Source organism: Mirounga leonina, unplaced genomic scaffold (assembly GCF_011800145.1).
Source record: "Mirounga leonina isolate KUSES-001 unplaced genomic scaffold, KU_Mleo_1.0 Mir_82, whole genome shotgun sequence".
NCBI classification, from domain to species: domain Eukaryota; kingdom Metazoa; phylum Chordata; class Mammalia; order Carnivora; family Phocidae; genus Mirounga; species Mirounga leonina.
The window spans coordinates 33240241-33264288 of record NW_023270825.1 but is presented as its reverse complement, the minus strand read 5'-3'; the positions used below and the strand labels follow the sequence as shown (position 1 = coordinate 33264288).

The 24048-nt window shown below is 36.3% G+C and overlaps 1 protein-coding gene across 5 annotated transcripts in view; it reads left to right on the top strand.

The window, feature by feature from the left end:
• Nucleotides 1-24048, top strand: part of GPHN (gephyrin) — a 626508-nt gene that overhangs the window by 477345 nt on the left and 125115 nt on the right. For all 5 annotated transcript variants that reach the window (XM_034992943.1, XM_034992941.1, XM_034992938.1 and 2 more), the window contains one exon: nt 14572-14709. In XM_034992943.1, coding sequence (XP_034848834.1) covers nt 14572-14709 — 138 coding nt within the window. The remainder of the gene's footprint in view (nt 1-14571; nt 14710-24048) is intronic.

Genomic DNA, 24048 nt, shown 5'->3' with positions numbered 1-24048 from the left:
AATAACCTTAAGACTATGTTAATGTATACACAGTATATAAAGAGTGGTTTGTGACATCAATTAATATAAAGTGGGAGTGGGAATATGTAAAAGAGTAGAGTTTTTGTATCTGATTGAAGTTATGAGCTGAAATAGATTGTTGTAACTATAAGATGTTTTATGTACATTCCAAGGAAACCACACACACACAAAATACCTACGGAATATACAAGGAAAGAAATGAGAAAGAAATAAAAAGTCAATACAAAAAAATCAATGAAACACAAAGAAAAGCATCAAGAGTGGAAAAGAGGGGCAAAATAACTACAAGACAAACAGAAAACAATTTTTTAAATGGTAATAGTATGTACTTCCCTATCAGTACTAACTTTAAATGTAAATGGATTAAATTCCCCTATCAAAAGACATAGAGTGGCTGGATGGATTTAAAAAAAATAAGATGCAACTACAAGAGACTCACCTTAGATATAAAGACACACATAGGCTGAAAGTGTAAGGATGGAAAACATTATTCCATGTAAATGGTATCCAAAAGAGAGCAGGAGTGGCCATACTTATATCAGACAAAATAGACTTTATGTCAAAAACAACTGTTATAAGAAACAAAGAAGGATGTTATATAATGATAAAATAGTCAATTCCATAACAATGAAAGATATAACAATTATAAATACATAAGCTCCTAACATCAGAGTACCCAAAAATACAAAGCAAACATGGACAGAATTGAAGGAAGAAATTGATAGTAACATAATAATAGTGTAATTCAATATACCACTTTTAATAATGGATAGAACAATAAAAAAAATTTTTTAAATAAAAATAAATTTAAAAAAATAATGGATAGAATAACCGAACAAAATCAGCAAGGGAACAGAGGACTTGAAGAACATTATAAAATGATTGGACCTAACAGATATACACAGAACAGTGCACCCATCAGCAGCAGAATACATATTCTGCTCATACCTATTCACAGAACATTCTCCAGGATAGATCAAATGTTAGACCTTAAAAAAAAGCCTTAACAAATTTAAGGAAGTTGAATCTACCAAGTATCTTTTCCAACAACAAGGCAATGAAACTAGAAATCAATAACAGTAGGAAAATTAGAAAAATCACAGATATGTGGAAAATTACACACTCTTGAACAACCAATGAGTCAAAGAAGAAATCACAAGGAAATTTGAAAATATCTTAAGACTAATGAAAACCAAAACAAAATACTAAAATTTATGGGATGCAGCAAAAGCAATAATACAGGGAAGTTTATAACAGTAAATACTTACATTAAAAGAGAAGAAAGATCTGAAATCAACAATCTAACTGTACATTTCAAAGAACTAGAAAAAAAAAGAATTAATCCCCAGGTTAGCAGAAGGAAGAAAATAATAAATATTAGAGCAGAAATAAATGAAATAGAGAATAGAAAAACAGGAGAAATCAACAAAACAAAGCGTTGTTTTAAAAAAATTAGCTAATTTGACAAACCCTTAGCTAGACTGAGAATAAGAGAGAAGACTCAAAATAGACCACAAAAAATAAAAAAAGATTATGAGACTACTTTGAATTATATTCCAAAAATTGGATAGCCTAGAAGAAATGGATAAACTTCTAGAAACATACATTCTACCAAGGCTGAATCACACAGGTGTAGAAAATCCAAGCAGACTTAACAACTAGTAAGGAGATTGAATCAGTAACCCAAAGCTTCCCACCAAGAAGCCCCAAACCAGATGACTTCACTGTAGAATTCTACCAAACAATTAAAGAAGAATTAATGCCAGTTCTTCTCAGATTCTTCCAAAATATTGAAGAGGGAACACTTAATAACTCATTTTCTGAGGCCATCATTATCCTGAGCCAGACAATGATATTATGAGAAAAATACAGACCAATATCTCTTATGAATATAGATGCAAAATCCTCAGCAAGAAAACCGAATTCAACAGCACATCAAAAAGATTATACACCATGAACAAGTGGATTTATCCCTAGGATGCAAGGATGGTTCAACATAAAAAAGTCAATAAACAGAATACACCACATTAACAGAACAAAGAGCAAAAACCACATGATCATCTTAATAGATGCAGAAAAAGCATTTGACAAAATTCAACACCCTTTCTTGATAAAAACACTCACCAAATAGGAATAGGAAGGAATTAGCTCAACATAATAAAAGTTATGTATGAAAAGCCCACAGGTAAATTATACACAACAGTAGAAAACTGAAAGGTTTTCCTTTATAATCACAAACAAGGCAAGAGTACCCGCTCTCACCACTTCTATTCAATATGATACTGGAAGTCCTAGTCAGAGCTGTTAGGCAAGAAAAGCAAATAAAAGACATCCAAACTGGAAAGGAAGAAGTTAAATGATCTCTGTTCACACATGACACAATCTTATATGTAGAAAACCCTAAAGATTACACACACACACACACACACATAAACTGTCAGAATGAAAGAATTCAGCAAAGTTGCAGAATACAAACTCAATAATAAAAAATCAGTTGTGTTTCCATATGCTAACAATAAACAATCCAAAAGGAATTAAGAAAACAACCCCATTTCAATAGTATCAAAAATTTAAAACCCAAGAATAAATTAAACAAGGAGGTAAAAGACTTGTACACTGAAACTATAAAATATTGCTGAAAGAAATTCTAAAAGACACAAATAAATGGAAAAACATCCCCTTGTTCATGACATGGAAGACTTAATATTGTTAATATTCATATAACCCAAAGCAGTCTAAAGATTCGGTGCAATCCCTATCAAAATCCCAAAGACATTTTTTTCAGAAATAGAAAGACCATTTTAAAATTCAGTGGAAAAAAATCAAAGAACTTTAAATAGGTAAAATAGTCTTGAGAAAAAACAAAGCTGCAGGCCTCACATTTTCTGATTTCAAACATACTACAAAGATATATTAATCAAAACAGTGTGATTCTGGCATAGAAACAAACATATAGACTAATGGAACAGAATAGAAAGCCCAGATATACACTGTCACATATATGGTCAAACGATTTTTGGCAAAGGTGCCAACAAAGCTACACAATGGAGAAAGGACAGTCTCCTCAACAAGTGGTGTTGGGAAAACTGGATATCCACATGCAAAAAAATTAAAGGTGGACCGTTAATCTTATACCATATACCAAAAATTAACTCAAAATGGATTAAAGACCTAAACATAAGATCTAAAGCTATAAAACTAGAAGAAAACGTAAGTGGAAAGCTTCATGACATTGGAATGGACAATGATATGACACAAAAACAGCAACTAAAGCAAATATAGACAAATGGGACTACATTAAATTTTAAAACTTATGCATAGCAAAGTACACAATCAACAGAATGAAAAAGCAACCTATAGAATGGGACAAAATATTTGCATACCATGTATCAGATAATGAGTTAATCTCTGGGATACAGAAGGAATTCCTACAATTCAACAACAACAAAAAGCAATTAAAAAGTGGGCAAAGGACTTGAATATATATTTTTCCAAAGATATACAAATGCCACTGAGCATATGAAAGGATGCTCAATATCATTAATCATAAGGGAAATGCAAATCAAAACTGCCACTACAAGAAAAAAAAAAAAAAGCAGAAGTAACAAGTGTTGGTAAGGATGTGGAGAAATTGGGAAATTGGAACCCTTGTGCACTGTTGGTGGGATTGTAAAATGGTGCAGCTACTATAGAAAACTGTAAGGAAGTTCCTCAAAAAATTAACAGTAAAACTGCAATATGATCCAGCAGTCCCACTTCTGAGTATATACCCAAAAGAACTGAGAACAAGATCTCAAAGAGATATTTGCATATCCCATGTCCATTGCAGCATTATTCACAATAGCTTCTGCAGCCTAAATGTCCATCAACATATGAATGAATACATATATATAATGGACTATTACTCAGCTCAGCCTTTAAAAAGAAGGAAATCCTGTCATATGCTAGAACATGAATGAACCTTGAGACATTATGCTAAATGAAATAAGACTGTCACAAAAGGCAAAAACTTACCTGAGGTATCTAAAATAATCAAACTCATAGAATCAGAAAACAGAATGGTGGTTGCCAGGGGCTGGAAGGAGGAGGAAATGGGGTGTTACTGTTCCATATGTATAGAGTTTCAATCACACAAGGTGAAAAACCCTTCTCTCCCAAACTCCAAACTCCTCTTGTTACATACTGGAATCACCCCCTTGATATTCTGCTGGGATCTCACATTTCCCTGATCAAAACCAAATTAAGTACCCTTCCCTCCAAATTGTCCCTTTATTGGTATCTTAGTTAATGTCATTCCCACTTACCCTCATAACCAAACTTGAAATCTCATCATAACATTTACCCGTCCTGGGGCGCCTGGGTGGCTCAGTCATTAAGCGTCTGCCTTCGGCTCAGGTCATGATCCCAGGGCCCTGGGATCGAGCCCCGCATCGGGCTCCCTGCTTGGCGGGAAGCCTGCTTCTCCCTCTCCCACTCCCCCTGCTTGTGTTCCCTCTCTCGCTGTGCCTCTCTCTGTCAAATAAACAAATAAAATCTTTAATAAAAAAAAAAAAAAAACATTTACTCGTCCTCCCCAAAGCACAGTCATAGAACCATTTATTATGGCTCTTCTAAATATTCTTTTTCCAGTTCCTATTAGTTCAGGCCTTCCTTGTCTCTAACTTTTAAGATTGTAGTAGCATACTAACTGTTCAGCCTGACTACAGTCTCTCTTCCTTGCAAGCTACCATCAGTCAAGTATTGCATTTTTAAATATGTATCACTTCTTTATAAAAAATCTTGAATAGTTCTCCATTTTCTACAGTATTAAGCCTCTTCAAATCCTATCCTTAACTGAGATGACCACCCTTATCCCTTATATTTCATCCTTTCCACCTCCAGCCCCATTAGGTGATTCCTTATTCTCTAAAAGTACTTCCAAATCTCTATTATTTTGTTCATTCTGTTTCAAATGTTCCCCCCTTTTTCTTATTGTTTAAAGCTCAATTGTCACCTCCTCTGTGGAACTTTACCATTTGTGCCATCAGAATTAGTTATTCCCTTTTCTGCATTATCATACAGTTTTTTGTTTTAATGTTAAAACATAAGCATTTATAGGTTCATTTTATTTTTTCCTTATAACACTGTCTGATTTCTGTGTTCCATGAGACTGAGAAATAGGAATCTTATCTTATTTACTTCAGCATTACTCCCTAGTGTTTAATAAAGTGCCTTACATAGAGTATTCAATTTATTTCTAGTAAGTGAAGTTGAAGGAAAGAAAGTCCCCCTAGCATAATATAGGAGAAAGCACACCAGGCAAATTCTGGTCACCTGGTCTTCTATTTATTTAGACATGTGATGTTGAGCTAATTTTTCAACCTTTCTATGGTAAAACTTGTTGTCTATAAGAAATCTTTATAGGTGTCACTCTTACGTTAAAAACTTCAAAATGTTGGATTACATAATAAAATTATGTAAATGGTGTCCAATTGGCTTACATGATAAAGTTCAGTCTCCAAAGCCTAGCATTCAAGGGCTTTTATGGTCTGCTTTTAGTTACTTTTCTAGCCTCAACTTCCTCTGATCCCCATTAGGAACCCAGTGCTCTACCAATATCAATCTCTACATTCTTCCCTAATCATATTGTGTACAGTCTCACATTGGCTGCTGTATCACTCAAACAGGATAATGGAGAATTTAATAAAGGAACTAGTTACAACAGAGTAGCCAGGGTTAAGGAAAAGCAAGATAAGTTGAAGAACTTTTGGGAATAACAAAAGCGGGAAATTGTTGCTACTCTTAAACCTCAAAGAGCCAAGGAAGGGAATAAATGTCTAAAATAAGTCTGTTATAAAGGCCTGCCTTACAGAGCTAATTGTTTTTATTAAAGGAACATAACCACTGCCAACCAGCAGACAGGAGGCCAAAGGAATAAATATCTTGTCTGTACTCTTCTGCTCTCCATTCTTCTGCCAATGGTTTCCATTGGTTGAACTCAAGCAGAAGTCACAGGTATAAGGTTTCTACTGGTTCTATCCATAAATGCTAGCCCTTTGGGGGCACAGAGCAGGGTAGAAAAAAGTGGAGACGAATGTGGGAAAGCAAAAGCAGCTGCTTTATTCAAACTGTTCTTTCCACATGAATTTAAATCTATCTCAGATGATAACTCTATTAAAAATAATATTAATGCAATTATCTAACATTTCTTTAGGGAGGGAGGGGGAGAGGAAGAAGGAGAGGGAGAGGGGAAATCTTAAGCAGGTTCCACACCCAGCATGGAGCCCAACAACAATTCTGAGATCTCACAATTCTGAGATCATGACCTGAGCCGAAATCAAGAGTAGGATGCTTAACTGACTGAGCCACCCAGGCACCGTTAATGCAAATATCTAACATTTATGAAGAGCTTACTATGCACCAAGCATTGTGACAAACAGATGGAGGAGGGGGCGCAGTTTGAGGAGGAAGGTAATAAGGGAAATAAGAGGCTGGAGAAGTTACCAAACTATGAACTCCAATTGGCCATATAGTTTTTGCAGATGAACCTCTTAGTTGCCATGCTAATGGGTTTGGATTCTATTGTAAAGGTTAATAAAGGAATTTGAATATGGAATGACACGATTAAATTTGAAATTTTGAAAGAACATTTACTACTATGTGAAGAATGGATTGATTCCGGGTGAGATCAGAAGCAGGAATCTGATGAGAGCTTGAATTAAAGCTGGAGCAATAGAAATAGAAAAATAATACAGGATTTTTTCAAATATTAAGGAATCACTATTGACAGGATTGGGAACTAGACATGGAAGGTAAGGAAGTCAAGAATGACCACCAGTTTCTAACTTAGGCAACATGAATTATAAGATCTTATATTGATATGACTCATACTTTATCTTTATAGTATTAAAAAATAAGCAGGTGTTTGCTAGCTGGACTAGAAACAGAAGAGCAGTTAAGACAGATGTGTGAGAAAAAAATCATGCTGTGTACTAGAAATTATTAAGTTTGCTATAGCTAGAATAAGGGTATATGTAAGAGCAAAGAGGGATGAAGTCAAAGAGAAAGGACAGATCATGAAAAGCCTAACACATTACTCTAGGTCGTCTGAACTGTATCCCTAGGGCAATAGGAAGTTTTTTTTTTAAGTTTTTATTTTAATTCCAGTATTTAACATACAGTTTCAGGTGTACATGTAAGAAGCTTTTTTGATGGTTAAAAACACAATTAAATCAGATGCTATTGAGAAATTTCCTTAGAACCCCAGAATTTGGACCATGACTTTGGAAGATACTGGCTAGGGTTGGCAAAGAAAATAATTATTTCAAATTTTAAAACATTTATTAAATATTTTTAAGTGATACAGGATTATTGTCAAGAATCTGAATAATACAGAAAAGTAGAAAGGAAAAAAAATCAGTCCTATCCTACTACTTAAAGATTACTGCTACTAACACATATAATTATTTTCTTCCAGTATACACATTAGATTGTATTTTAATCCTACAGTTATAGTCATACTGTGAATTATACTTTTTTAAAAAACGATAGCCCTCATATCAGCAGAATTAGTTGTGAATTTTTAGGCCTATCAAAAGGCCACTTTTTAGGCCTATTGAAAGATGAGAGTCATACCAAGTGCCCAATAATATAGAATAAACTCTATAGTTTCTGCTTATGTGCAAAATATCTTAAAACTAGATTTCTGTTTTCACCAAGGACACTGACTCAGTCTTTGTAGTTGCCTGTATGATCACCTATTCTAAGATTTTCTTTCTCAACTATACAAATTGACATCTACCACGTGCCTAATGATCATGTTTAACAATGTTTACATCTTACAAAAGATATTAGTCAAAATTTACTTTTTTATTAGTCTGTCATTGAAACTAATAACTAGGGTGCCTGGGTGGCTCAGTTGGTTAAGCGACTGCCTTCGGCTCAGGTCACGATCCCGGAGTCCTGGGATCGAGTCCCGCATCGGGCTCCCTGCTCGGCAGGGAGTCTGCTTCTCCCTCTGACCCTCCTCCCTCTCATGCTCTCTGTATCTCATTCTCTCTGTCTCAAATAAATAAATAAAATCTTTAAAAAAATAAAATAAAATAAAATAAAATAATAACTAGGATAGGCATTCTGGAGTTGAAGCTTTATGTGCTTATACCTAATAATATGAAAAATGACACCATCTAGAGAAGATTAACTAAGGGAAATGCGACTTTTATGAGCTGGTAAAACTCCTCTAACTACAAAAATGACTTTGAACTTCTCTTGGTTCTTTTCCCCAGGGCATTATAGAGACTAGTGAGTTAATGCTTAGAAAGGGCTTTAAAAGATACTTGTTAGATTCCACTTATAGAGATATAATGGCTTATGATTTCTAAAGAAAAATTACTTTTTCTCTACCATTGTCTTAAAGAATGTTTAGAACAGGACCTACTGAAGAAAACAATTCTAATTTTGCATTTTAATGCAGTGGCACTGATGAAAACATTCCAAATAGAAGCTAACAAAAATATATTTAAGTTTATATATATGTGTGTACATATATATATACACATACACATATATACATACATACATTTATATTAATGCCTCTGAAATTATATCCTGACAACCTCTTTGGGGAATAAGAGAATTCTCAGCTTTTTAGCTATTTAGGTTTAAAAAGGGGGTCCTAGCAGCCTAACAAAGCAAGCTGAAGTTCAGAGACCCAAAAAGGGCACAAAACCAGAAATCAATAGCAGGACAAGAATGAACCAAGGGGTTTCAGATCAGATAATATATTTGTTTGTATTCCTGAAGCAGAATGACGGCAAAGCAGAGGGTAATTACCAATAGTGTAAGCAAAGAGAAAGATCTGATGAAAGAAAGTTTGTGAAAGGGGAAAGGGAAAGATTGTATCTGAAAGGGGAAGATTATGTTGAAAGCTGGTCTTTTGCCATAGTAGCTATAACCAGTACCCACAATATTTAATCTATATACAGCACTAGTGCTGCTAATAAGGGCAAGAACCTAAAGATCATGGTTTGAGGCCTTCCTCAAGAGCCCTCAGTTCTTAAAACACTTGTAGTGAAGTCCAGCCCCATAAAGACAGTCATGAAAAATTACTGCTGATCATCTGCAGATGTATCTTGAAAGAAGTTGCTGTGGGCGATGTCAAAGAGGTTATTGCCTATGTTCTCCTCTAGGATTTTGATGGATTCCTGTCTCACATTGAGGTCTTTCATCCATTTTGAGTTTATCTTTGTGAACGGTGTTAGAGAATGATCGAGTTTCATTCTTCTGCATGTGGCTGTCCAATTTTCACAGCACCATTTATCAAAGAGACTGTCTTTTTTCCATTGCATATTTTTTCCTGCTTTGTCGAAGATTATTTGACCATAGAGTTGAGGGTCCATATTTGGGCTTTTCCATTGGCCTATATGTCTGTTTTTGTGCCAGGACCATGCTGTCTTGGTGATCATTGCTTTGTAATATAGTTTGAAATCAGGCAACGTGATGCCCCCAGCTTTGTTTTTCTTTTTCAACATTTCCTTGGCAATTAGGGGTCTTTTCTGATTCCATACAAATTTTAGGATTGTTTGTCCAGCACTTTGAAAAAGGTCATTGGAATTTTGATCGGGATGGCATTGAAGGTACAGATTGATCTGGGTAGCGTAAACATTTAGAATATCTTGTTTCTATTATATTCTGTTCTATCATTTGAAAGCATCTTTTCTTCATTTACTTCTAATTTAGATTGGATTTTCAAGCCAAGATGAAACATTGTATGTTAAGAATTGTCAGATTGAAAAGGATGCATTTGAATTGGGGAAAGTAATTTCATTGGTATAAATAGCTCATTTCACGATGGCCATGCCATAAGAAAAAGGTTACTGCTATATGACAAAGATCCTTATTAATTACTCTACTCAGTAGAAAGGAATCCATTTGTACTTTCTGTGCCCTTTTGAAGGCCTTGTACATCACAGACATTGCCATTAGTATTTAAACATATCCTTCATGATGGCAATCCTGATTGAATCCATACTGTTTTTGCACTGACTTCTTATATAGTCTTTTTAGTAGTTATAACTGCTGCATGGAAGATAGGAAATCTCAATAACATTTTGAGTACTTTACCTGCAAAGATTCCAAGCTCAAATATAGTAAATCCCATATCTGGACTTATGCACCAGAAAATATAAAAGTGACAAGTTAAGTTCTACTTATAGAAACCTAGATTTCTAAGAGAAACTTCCAGGTCACCAGTCTGTGGCTAATTTGGAATTGCTTTAATCCTGTAAGTCTACTTGAGAAAATTAAACTGATTGCAGAAGAATGCTATCAATTTAGATGTTATATTAATTCAAACCTGTTATTCTTTGCTCAGTTCAGACATCTACTAGTGGAGGGGATGTCTAAGTCTAGACATCCTTTCCCCATCCTTGCCCCACTTGCATATAAAGATCCCATATCCTACAGCACTTTGTAGTTTATTTTTGTTGAAGTAGCTACCCTGCCTACAAATTATCAGTGATAGCCATAGATCACCAGCTAATTTTACTATTATAAGTTAAAATAAATATTCCCTTGAACAGTATAATCTCCTATATAGGACACATATTTTCATGTTAGTTTTGTAGTGTACATGAGTTGAATGGAGCTAATGCCCTCACAGATTCTCTTTGTGACCATTGGTATTTCTTTGTAAGGTAGCTATAAGAATGTATTTATGGCCATGAAATCATCTTTGCTTTATAGGAAAAACTATCCGAATTTTCTCTCAATTTTTGGATATTTTTTTATCCAAAAACCAAACTGCCTTTTCTTATAACCTTCTTACTTTAAAAAAATTTTTTTTTCTTTCCTTCCTTTCTACTTCTACCAAACTGGATTTTTATGGACCATTCAGGGAAATTTGGCTGCTAGGCTGTAATCCATCTCGCCTTCAAGACATAAAAGTACATACTTTTTTTCTCTTCCATTAGATTTTCTATGCTGGGCTTAGAAGCAAGAAGAGGATTAGGGTGTGGAAAAAACAATTCTTGATCCTTTTTCCTATCTGATTGAGTTCTGTAATGGCCAGGAAAAATAAAAGTGCTTTGGGATTATAACCTGTAAAATAAAAGGAGTCAGAGATAACTATTCTTAAATTTTCTGAAGCTTTCACTCTGAAGCTTCTTGTAAATCACTACTGTCAACATCTGAAAATAGTTGAAATCATGTTTCTTTAAAAAATGGAAGCCAAAAATATAGTAAAATATAGGGTTTACCTTCAAAGGAGTTTACAGTTGACTAACACAGGTAAGACAAATATTTAAATGTCTATAACATAAGACAGAGGTGGTAGGTGCCCTAAAATATATATATATATAAATAAGGTGCAAAATTATTTTAAAGATTTTGGGGAAAGATTTTTCCAGGCTGGTAGATATCCACATTGTAATTTCCAATTAGAGACAGAGAACCACCAGTCTCTATAGTTAGAGAACCATCATCAGGTGGTTTACTACCTACCTGCTCTTATTTTTTTATTTACCATCTTTCCTTTCCACTGAGCTATAATGTTCTTCATGGCAGAGTGTATCTCACTCTGTATCCCAAGTCCCTAACCATAACTGGCTCATAAAATGCATTCAATAAATATTTGTTGAATAGATGTGTATATCACTGATAATCAAACTAGCTTTCTAATAAGAAAAATTCTATTACAAAGCAATTCAACAAATAAACTGTTCAGTTAAAAAGTACAATTTCCTCCTCAGAAACTAAACATTTTAAAAGGACAGCTTTTATAAGGTTTTACACAATTTGCACCATAAAGTAAAACATATTTTAGAAAATATCATCTCTGAGACCTATAAACCTGAATAAAAAACAGAAGAACCTATCTATCATTTTCTCCAGTTACACTGGTTGTGACAATATGTTTTCATGATATTTAATGACAAGGTTGGGACTTCAGTGAAAGTGAGAAATAAATTTATGTTTCAAATTGTAAGTAAATGATAAATCATATCATACATAATCCTTTATAAGCATTCACTTAAATTTTGAGTAGAAATGTTATTCATGTTTAGCACTAAATCTGTAAGGCCCTTCAAGCTTTGAAAATTTTGTAATTTTATGATTGCCCATTGGAGAGAAATATCATAAGTATAAGCATCTTTATATGTCTTTCTTTCAGTACTTATGACAATATCATTCATCTTAGAATGGAAACTCTTTGAGGTGGTACCTTTGAGTTTATTCAGTGAATATGTCTGAAGCAGCTTCTGGGGTTGGGTTGGGGTATTAAACTTAATAAATTGCAATGACTAGGAACTTAGAGACTACTGAGGAGTATATACAATCATGATAAAGTGGATTAAAGAAATAGGAGTTTATTTGTCTTTCATATCAAAAGCCTGTTGACAGGCAGTCCAGGGCTTGTACAGCAACTCAATATTGTCAGGAGAGGCTCTTTTTTCTTCTCATATTTCCATACTTACTGTGTGGGTTTCCACTCTCATGGTTAAAAAATGGCTACGGCACCTCCCAGTATCTACCCATGTTCCAAGAAGAAAGAAGGGCAAAAGCTTTCTCCTCTTAAGGCTTTATCTCTTTATCTTCTTATTCACCATAGGAACCCTGCCCCCAGGGACTTCTTCCAGCATCTTACTGGCCAGAACTCTATCATATGACCACACTCCGCTGCACAGTGGCTAGAGAAGAATGGAGTTGTGAATAGCAGACAGGATAGCCAACCAACTGTGTTTGCAGTTACTCCTTTTCTGTTTACCATCTGGGCTATAGACCTTTAAGGTTCCAAAGAAAAGGCCAAGTTATTTATGCATGAAAATATAGTGATCTTACTAAGAAGTCCCCTTTTGTCAGTAAATGATTCATTAATTTAACAAATATTTATTTTTATTGCCTAATATGTGCCAAATACTGTTCTAGATACTGGAGATAACATTGAACAAAAAAGACAATGGAGCTTACATTCTATGAAGAGGAAGGCTATAAACAAATAACTATAAATGTATATATTATATAAATTATAGGCATATGGATATGAATATCCATATATATGTGTGTGCATTTATTTATATATCCATGAAGAAAGGATAAAAAGAATAGAAAATGATGGTGGGTAATATTCTACATAGGATGTTTAACAAAGGCCTCTCTGATAAGATGATATTTTAGCAATGACCTGAAAGAAACGAGGGATGGATGGAACCATTATATCTGGGGAAGGATGTCAAAGTGGACAAAATACCAAGTACAAAGACCCTGAGGAGAGATGTATTTTGCATGCTCAAGACAAGCAAGGAACCAGTATGGTTAGAGCACAGTGATCAAGAGGGGAAATGATAGGAGATGAGGGTAGTGGAAGCCGTAATATGTTGGACTTCGTAGGCCATAGCAAATATTTTATTCTGAGTGAGATGGAAAGTCATTGGAGAGTTATGAGCAAAGATTAGCACAATCCAATTTAAAATTTAAAAGGATCACCATAACTACTGTGTGGAGAATAAATTATAGTGGAACAAGGACAGTAGTAGGGAGATCAGTTAGGAGGCTATTCAGTTTCCCAGGAAATAAATGATGGATCCAACTATTGTAGTAATTGTGGAGATAGTAAGTAATGGTCAGATTCTAGAGCTATTTCAAAGGTAGTTTAGATATGGTTCTGACAGAAAAAGAATCAAGGACGTTTCCAAGATTTTGGATTAATAACTGGAAGAATCAAGTTGCTATTTTCTGAGATGGAAATTGTAAGAGACTAAAACATCATAAGGGCAAGATAGAAGGGTGGGGGGATCAAGAGTTTGATTTTGAACATGTTAAGTTTCAATTACCTGTTATGCATCCAAGTGCATGTTGGATGATTTATAAGTTTGGAGATACACATTCTTATCTACCAGCTGTTTAGATGACATTTAAATCTAGAGTTGAAGGTAGAGGTTAGGATTGGAGATATAAATTAGGAGTTTTAGTGTATGGGTAATATTAATGCCATGAAGGAGAGTGAATAAGGAGTGAGTAGCTAAATAATCTTTTCCTGTGACTTTTCTTAAAATAGAAAATTTCCTATGAACTCCTAAATAAATTCAAGTTTGAGTATTTCATTTTACTAACTAGCTCATTAAGTGTTCGATGTTTAGTATGTGGTTAAGGACATTAACTCTGAAGCCACACTACACCGGTTTGAGTCCTGTCTGTGCTGTTACTAGCTCTGTGATTTAGGCCAAGATATATAAACCTCTCTTTCCTCATCTATAAATAAGGATAATAATAATGCCTCCCCATAAGGTTGTTGTAAAGATTAATTAGAATAATGCCATAATGCATAGTAAGCACTCAAAAGGATTATCCAATAACATTAAATTTCACCAGGTTTTGACACACAATGTAACAGTGCTGACTTGGTTTAATATTCCACCAAAGCAAGCTATATTTTGGAAGCAGGAGAAAATTTCTTACCTTGTAATGTTCATTTACAGACATATGAAAATGAGAATTGATGATAATTATAAGACATTACCACTTTGTAATCACTGTTTCAGCATCATAGTCTTAGTTAATTATCTTCCTGTTTAGGTCACAGTGCTGTTGATATCACCAAGGTGGCTAGAAGACACCGCATGTCTCCTTTTCCTCTAACGTCTATGGACAAAGCTTTCATCACAGTCCTGGAGATGACTCCGGTGCTTGGGACAGAAATCATCAACTACCGAGGTATTTGCCCATTGTCTTTTCTTTTCATTTTTTTCCCAGTAAGATTCATATAATATAAATACATGGTTTTCCTGAAGGAGAAAGGTTATTAACCATTATCACAATCACTATCATCATTCTTTTTGCTTTTTTGCTTCTTATTTCTACTCAACTCTAAGATCAATCTTAATGGTATATAGAATAAAGCACGTATAAAGCCTCCTTTTCATAAAAAAAAAAAGGGAAGGAAAATAATCACCTGTGTTTACCCTGTCCGTCAAAATACCAATACTCTAAACTAAAGAAAGGATTATCAGGGGCGCCTGGGTGGCACAGTTGGTTGGGTGTTCAACCTTTGGTTTCAGCTCAGGTCATGATCTCAGGGTCATGAGATCAAGCCCTGCCTCAGGCTCCATGCTCATCAGGGAGTCTGCTTGAGATTCTCTCTCCCTCTCCCCCTCCTGCTCATGCGTGCTCTCTCTCTCAAATAAATAAAAAAGGGGCACCTGGGTGACTCAGTCAGTTAAGTGTTCAGCTCTTGATTTCTGCTCAGGCCATGATCTCAGGGTCCTGGAATCAAGCCCCACATGAGGCTCTGTGATCAGTGGGGAGTCTGCTTGAAGATTCTCTCTCCCTCTGCCCCTACCCCCACTCTCTCTCTCTCTTTCTCAAATAAATAAATAAATCTTTTTTTTTTAAAGATTTTATTTATTTATTTGACAGAGAGAGACACAGCGAGAGAGGGAACACAAGCAGAGGGAGTGGGAGAGGGAGAAGCAGGCTCCCTGCAGAGCAGGGAGCCTGATGCGGGACTCGATCCCAGGACCCTGGGATCATGACCTGAGCTGAAGGAAGTCGCTTAACCAACTGAGCCACCCAGGCACCCTAAATAAATCTTTTTTTAAAAAAAGGGGGTGCCTGGGTGGCTCAGATGGTTGAGTGTCTGCCTTCGGCTCAGGTCATGATCTCGGGGTCTTGGGATCGAGCCCCACGTTGGGCTCCCTACTCAGCAGGAGGCCTGCTTCTCTCTCTCCCTCTACTACTCCTCCCTGCTTGTACTCTCTCACTCTCTCTGTTGAATAAATAAATAAAATCTTTAAAAAAAAGAAGACTTAAATAAAATAAGTCTTACAGAAAAAAGAAAGAAAGGGTTATCAGCACCGAGTGAGGAAAATAGTTAACTCTATGTCTGCCTGATGTCCTGTTGTCCTTTTTATGAGAGATAATAAATGTGTCTTGTAACCATGTTTTCCTTTGTGGAAAACATCTTTTTAAATGTAAAATGTCAAAACCATATTAATTTATCCATTGATCACTGAGCAACCAGTCTGACCTCTGGGATTTCTGCTTCATCCATCTTCCTGTTTTCAGTGAGAAGCATATAAGCTCTTAGGTTAAAAGCACATGGAGACCAGCCTGTAGAAAGACAATGGATAGGTAGTGTTCTCCAGTGTTTTCAGTTTTTAATCAACCATTTTCTTTTCTAAAAATTCAGCATAGAAGTTTAAGTGCAATTTGAATAAAATATAGTTTCTCAATTGTTTTTGTTATACAGATAAACACAAAAGAATTGATTTTACAAATAAAAGACTTCATTCATGGATCATAAAATATTCAAACTTCAATGAACATTAGAGAGCATCTATACCAACACCATAATTTTTCTGCAAGGAATCTCAGACTCAGAGCAGCGGAAAAGGAATAGGACTAAAGCTAAGACTTACATTCTTCTTTTTACTACATGATAGTGCTCTTCTTTCAGTATTAAAATACTAAAAATAATGGTAGAAAACATAATAAGTTATGTTAAAAGGCCTATGGGGCACCTGGCTGGCTCAGTCGGGGGAGCATGTGACTCTTATTGGGATTTTGAGTTTGAGCCCCATGTGGGGTGTAGAGATTAGGTAAATAAATAAAACTTTTTTTTTTAAGTCAAAAACCAGTGAAATATTAAATGCCCAGTTCTGGCTCTTTGGTCCCCAACCCTACTTAGGCAAAAGTTGTTTTTATATAGTTATATGTCTTTGACTTATATTCTTCTAGGTATGTGTATATCATTAGGCTGAAACCTTTTCTTTCATTTTTGTTTTATCCTCATTAAAGGAAATAAAGCTTTAAAAATTGACTAGAGTGGGGACTTAGTCAGCAATTAACTATGTGATTTCAGAAAGCAATTATAATGAAATAGGTTTCTTTATATTATTAAAAGCAAAATATTCAGATATTTTTATATCAACACCAAGACATTTTCAGAAAATATGAATATAAACTTAAGTTGGAAAAAAGTTTAAGTAATACTTATTATAAAAATAAGTTAACATCCCTGGCTTTTGATAATTTCAGGATAGTTTCCCTTAATATCAGTCCCTTGGATAATCTCACTGTTTATGCCAAAGTCACATTTAAATAGAAATTCTGGTTCTTCTAAGGAAAAAAACAGAATTGAAAATGGCCATTTTTATTTTTCTTTTAAGAAAAAAAAAATGCTGAGGTGCCTGGGTGGCTCAGTCGTTAAGCGTCTGACTTTGGCTCAGGTCATGATCCCAGGGTCCTGGGTTCGAGCCCCACATTGGGCTCCCTGCTCTGCAGGAAGCCTGCTTCTCCCTCTCCCACTCCCCCTGCTTATGTTCACTCTCTCGCTGTGTCTTTTTGTCAAGTAAATAAATAAAATCTTTAAAAAAGAAAAAAAGAATGCTGGCAAATGGATTCTCTTTTCCCTTCATGTGCTTGCTTCCCCTTCATTTGTTCACTAAATCAGTTGTCACTCATAAGTAAGCAAGCTCTTCATGGATGGTTAATTTCCTTGTCAAGTGTTTCCACCCATGATGATGAGAAATAATAGAGAGGTTTGCATTTCAACCTTTGAGTTTGATCAAACTCAATTTTTAATGCAAAAGGGTATTATAATTAACCCTCCCAAGCTCTTTAGTTAGGTATTTAAAAAACAATACCATATATAGAAACATACTCAGTTTGTTCAACAAATATTTACTAAACATCTACTAAATGTCAGGTACTATGTTGGGTCCTGGACATAAAAGGTGAATAAAATGAAACTCTTGCCCCACGGACCTCACTATAGTATAGGAGAGAGACAGATAGATAATGTGGTATTTGTCTCCTTTATTGGCTTTGTAGGCTTGCTTTCCTTTTTCAGTTCCTTGAATGTAAACTTTCTTTAGAGTTTTCATCTTTGGCCCTTTTCAGATCTTACACTTTTACTTCACATAACCTTATGTTTCAAATATTACGCGATTTCTAGTTCTATATCACTTCCCAGACCTTGCCTGAGCTCCAGACTCATACACCAAATGTATACCTGCTGCTAGTAAATTTAACATGACCAATACTAAACTTATCCTACATCCTCTGGAATCTATCCCTTGTTCTCCATCCCCACCGCTATTGATTTAGTTCAGATCTTTATTATCAACTTCCCAGATAATTATAATAGATTCACCACCACCCCCCATTAGCATCCTTCCAATCCATTCTCCAATTTGATGCCAAAGTACAGACATACCTCAGAGATATTGCAGGTGTTCCAGACCACCACAATACAAAGTGAATATTGCAATAAAGCAAGTCAAATGAATTTTCAGTTTTCCACTGCATATAAAATTGTGTTTATGCTATACAAACTCTGTTAAATGTGCAGTAACATTATGTCTAAAAAAGAAAGTACATACCATAATTAAAAAATACTTTACTGGAGCACCTGGGTGGCTCAGTCGGTTGGGCATCAGCCTTCAACTCAGGTGAACCCAGGGTCCTGGGATTGAGCCCCACATCGGACTCCCTGCTCAGCAAGGAATCTGCTTCTCTCTCTGCCCCTTCCCCACTTGTGCTCTCTCTTGTGCACTCACTCTCTCTCTCTAATAAATAAATAAAATCTTTAAAAAAATACCTTACTGCTCTCCTGAAGCTACTATTACACTATATGTTAACTAACTAGAATTTAAATAAACATTTTTAAAAAGCACTTTACTGCTGAAAAATGCTAACCATCATTTGAGCTTTCAGTGAGTCACAATCTTTTTGCTGGCAGAGGGTCTTGCCTCAGTGTTGATGGCTGCCTACTGATCAGGGTGGTGGCTGCTGAAGGTTAGGGTGCCTGTGGCAATTTCTTAAAATAAGACAACAATTAAGTTCACTACATCAATGGACTCTTCTTTTCACGAACAATTTCTCTGTAGCATGTGATGCTGTTTGATAGCGTTTTACCTGCAGCAGAATTTCTTTCAAAACTGGAGTCAATCCTCTCATATCCTGCACTGCTTTATCAAGTAAGTTTATGTAATATTCTAAGCCTTTGTTGTCATTTCAATAACCTTCACAGCTTCTTTACCAGGAGTAGATTCCATCTCAAGAAAGCACTTTCTTTGTTCACCCATAAGAAGCAATTCCTCATAAGGTAAAGTTTTATATGAGATTGCAGCAGTTTAGTCATATCTTCAAGTTCTACTTCTGACTCTAATTCTCTTGCTCTTTCCGCCACATCTACAGTTATGTCCTCCACTGAAGTCTCGAACCCCTCAAAGTCATCCAATAGGGTTGGAGTCAACTTCTTCCAAACTCTTATTAATGTTACTATTTTGACCTCTTTCCACAAATCACGAATGTTCTTAGCAGCATTGAGATATGAATTCTTTCCAAAAGGTTTTCAGTTTACTTTGCCCAGATCCATTAGAGGAATCTCTATCTATGGCAAATATAGCCTTATGTAATGTATTTCTTAAATAATAAGACTTGAAAGTCAAAATGACTCTTTGATCCATGGGCTGCAGAATGGATGTGCTAACAGGCATTAAAACAGCATTGATTTTGGGGGGCAGAGCAAGATGGCAGAGGAGTAGGAGACCTGGATTTCGTCTGGTCTCAGGAATTCAGCTGGATAGGGATTCTGAACCATTCTGAACACCTACAAACTCAACAGGAGATCGAAGAAAAGAATAGCAACAACTCTCTGAACAGAAAAGCGACCACTTTCTGGAAGGTAGGACGTGCGGAGAAGTGAATCCGAGGCGATATTGGGGAGGATAGATGGCGGGGGAGGGGGCCTCCGACGGCCGCTTCTGGCAAGTCATAGAGCCAAGGAGCACAAAATCAGAACTTTTAGAAGTCTGCTCCGCTGAGGGACGTCGCTCCAGTGGCTAAGCAGGGGGTAGAACCCTCATGGGACAGTGTGGTCTCAGGACCCTTGGGGTCACAGAAAGACTGGGGGTGCCTGACTGCAGCAGAGCTCCCAGGTATTGGAGCGGGGAAGCCAGCTGCAGAGACAGAGCCGAGAAGACGGGCTGTCAGCTCGGGGTTGCCATAAACTGATCTGTGGCACAGTCGTGCCACTGCTCCTCCAGCAGGGACACAACAAGCGGCAGATCCGGGGAGACTCCCCTTCCTCCCCTGGGAGGAGCGGCGCAGGAGTGCCACAGGGATCTGCTGGGTGTGGAGACTCCACACCGAGTCAGGTGCCAGAGATAGAAACGCTGGGTCACAGGCCGGGTGAGCGCGGAGTGTGGCCAGAGACCGGGAAGACGGGAGTGATTGTCTGCTTTTCTCTGGGGGCGCACTGAGGAGCGGGGCCCTGAGTTCTTGGCTCCTCCGGGAGGGAGATGGAAGGCCGCCAGTTTCACTCTCAGCCTCCAAAGCTGTACTGAAAGCTTGCAGGGAACAAAAGATCCGGAGAGCAAACCTGAGCAGATTACTTAGCCCAGACTGGGGAAGGGACGGGCAATTCCGCCTCCAGCAAAGACATTGGGGAACCATGGCAACAGGCCCCTCCCCCAGAAGATCAGCAAGAACAGCCAGCCAAGACCCAAGTTTACCCATCAGTGAGAACTGCAAAACTCCAGTGCTAGGGGAATAATGCACATACAATCCATGGCTTTTTTTACCATGATTCTTTAGGCTTTCAAAGTTAATTTTTTTTTAACTGCCTTTTTTTTTTTGAACTTTTCTTTTTCCCTTTTTCAACAAACATCCTATCAATCCCTTTTTTAAAATTTTTCATTTTCAGAGTCATATTCTATCCCTTCATAGTAGTTACCCTTATTTTTGGCATATATATATAAGTTGTTCTCTCTTTAAAATTTTGAGATAGTTTCTTCTAACAGATCAAAATATACCCTAAATCTCTAGTGTATGGTTTTCTTCTACTCTCCTGCCTGATCACATTCTCTCCCTTTTTTTTTCTTTTTTTTTTTAATCCTTTCTTTTTTCAAACAACTTCTTAATCAATTCCTTTTATAAAATTTTTTATAATTTTCATCTTTACAATCATATTCCATCCCTTCATCATATCAACCCTTATTTTTGTACATATATAAGTTTTTCTTTCTTTAAAATTTTGGGAGGCACTTCCTTCTAACACACCAAAATACACCCAAAATCTAGTGTGTGGCACTGATCTATGCACCAGTCTGATCATATTTGATCATATTCTGGTTTTTATGTTTTGTTCTGTTTTTGTTTGTTTTTATCTTTCTTTTTTTTTTTTTTTCTTTTTCTTTTTTCCTTCTTTCCCTTTCTTTTCCCCAGGCTTCAGGTCTTTTCTGATTTGTTTAGAGTATATTTTCTGGGCACGTTGGTACCCTGTTAGCATTTTGTTCTCTCATTAATCTATTCTCCTCTGGACAAAATGACAAAATGGAAAAAAATCACCTCAACACAAAGAACAAGAGGTAGTACCGACTGCCAGGGACCTACTCAATATGGACATTAGTACAATCTCAGATCTAGAGTTCAGAATCATCACTTTAAAGATACTAGCTGAGTTTGAAAAAAGCATGGAAGTTATTAGAGAAACCCTTTCTGGAGAAATAAAAGAACTAAAATCTAACCAAGTCGAAATCAAAAAGGCTATTAATGAGGTGCAGTCAAAAATGAGGGCACTAACTGCTAGGATAAATGAGAATCAGTGATATAGAAGACCAAATGATGGAAAATAAAGAAGCTGAGAAAAAGAGAGATAAACTACTGGATCACGAGTGCAGAATTCAAGAGATAAGCGATACCATAAAGCGAAACAACATTAGAATAATTGGGATCCCAGAAGAAGAAGAAAGAGAGAGAGGGGCACAAGGTATATTGGAGCAAATTATAGCAGAGAACTTCCCTAATTTGGGGAAGGAAACAGGCATCAAAATCCAGGAAGCACAGAGAACCCCTCTCAAAATCAATAAAAATAGGTCAAACCCCAACATCTAATAGTAAAACTTACAAGTCTCAGAGACAAAGAGAAAATCCTGAAAGCAGCTCGGGAGAAGAGATATGTAACCTACAATGGTAGAAACATTAGATTGGCAACAGACCTATCCATAGAGACCTGGCAGGCCAGAAAGGACTGGCATGATATATTCAGAGCACTAAATGAGAAAAATATGCAGCCAAGAATACTATATCCAGCTAGGCTGTCATTGAAAATACAAGGAGAGATAAAAAGCTTCCAGGAAAACAAAAACTAAAGGACTTTGCAAACACGAAACCAGCCCTACAAGAAATATTGAAAGGGGTGCTCTAAGTAAAGAGAGAGCCTAACAGCAACATAGACCAGAAAGGAACACAGACAATATACAGTAACAGTCACCTTACAGGCAATACAATGGCACTAAATTCATATCTTTCAATAGTTACCCTGACTGTAGATGGATTAAATGCCCCAATAAAAGAACAGGCTATCAGATTGGATTTAAAAAAAAAAAACCATCAATATGCTGTCTGCAAGAGACTCATTTTAGACCCAAAGACACCCCCAGATTGAAAGTGAGGGGGTGGAAAACCATTTACCATGCTAATGGACAATGGGTGGCAATCCTTATATCAGACGAATTAGATTTTAAACCAAAGACTGGAATAAGAGATGCAGAAGGACACTATATCCTACTTAAAGGGTCTATCCAACAAGAAGATCTAACAATTGTAAATATCTATGCCCCTAACGTGGGAACAGCCAATTATATAAGGCAATTAATAGCAAAAGCAAAGAAACACATTGACAACAATACAATAATAGTGGGGGAGTTTAACAGCCCCTTCACTGATATGGACAGATCATCTAAGCAAAAGATCAACAAGGAAATAAAGACTTTAAATGACACACTGGACCAAATGGACTTCAAAGACATATTCAGAACATTCCAACCCAAAGCAACAGAATACACATTCTTCTCTAGTGCCCATGGAACATTCTCCAGAATAGATCACATCCTAGGTCATAAATCAGGTCTCAACCGGTACCAAAAGATTGGGATCATTCCTGCATACTTTCGGACCACAATGCTTTGAAACTAGATCTCAATCACAAGAGGAAAGTTGGAAAGGACTCAAATACATGGAGGCTAAAGAGCATCCTATTAAAGAATGAATGGGTCAACCAGGAAATTAAAGAAGGATTTAAAAAATTCATGGAAACCAATGAAAATGAAAACACAACTGTTCAAAATCTTTGGGATACAGCAAAGGCAGTCCTAGGAGGAAAGTATATAGCAATACAAGCCTTTCTCAAGAAACAAGAAAGATCTCAAGTACACAACCTAACCCTACACCTAAAGGAGCTGGAGAAAGAACAACAAATAAAGCCTAAACCCAGCAGGAGAAGAGAAATCATAAAGATCAGAGCAGAAATCAATGAAATAGAAACCAAAAGAACAGTAGAACAGATCAACAAAACTAGGAGCTGGTTCTTTGAAAGAATTAAAAGATTGATAAACCCCTGGCCAGACTTATCAAAAAGAAAACAGAAAGGACCCAAATCAACAAAATCATGAATGAAAGAGGAGAGATCACAACCAACACCAAAGAAACACAAACAATTATAAGAACATATTATGAGCAACTCTATGCCAGCAAATTAGATAACCTGGAAGAAATGGATGCATTCTTAGAGATGTACCGACTACCAAAACTGAACCAAGAAGAAATAGAAAACCTGAACAGACCTATAACCACTAAGGAAACTGAAGCAGTCATCAAAAATCTCCCGACAAACAAAAGCCCAGGGCCAGATGGCTTCCCAGGGGAATTCTACCAAACATTTAAAGAAGAATTAATACCTATTCTTCTGAAACTGTTCCAAAAAAATAGAAATGGAAGGGAAACTTCCAAACTCGTTTTATGAGGCCACCATTACCTTGATCCCCAAACCAGACAAAGACCCCATCAAAAAGGATAATTACAGACCAATATCCTTGATGAACACGGATGCAAAAATTCTCACCAAAATACTAGCCAATAGGATCCAACAGTACATTAAAAGGATTATTCACCACGACCAAGTGGGATTTATTCCTGGGCTGCAAGTTTGGTTCAACATCCACAAATCAATCAATGTGATACAATACATTAACAAAAGAAAGAACAAGA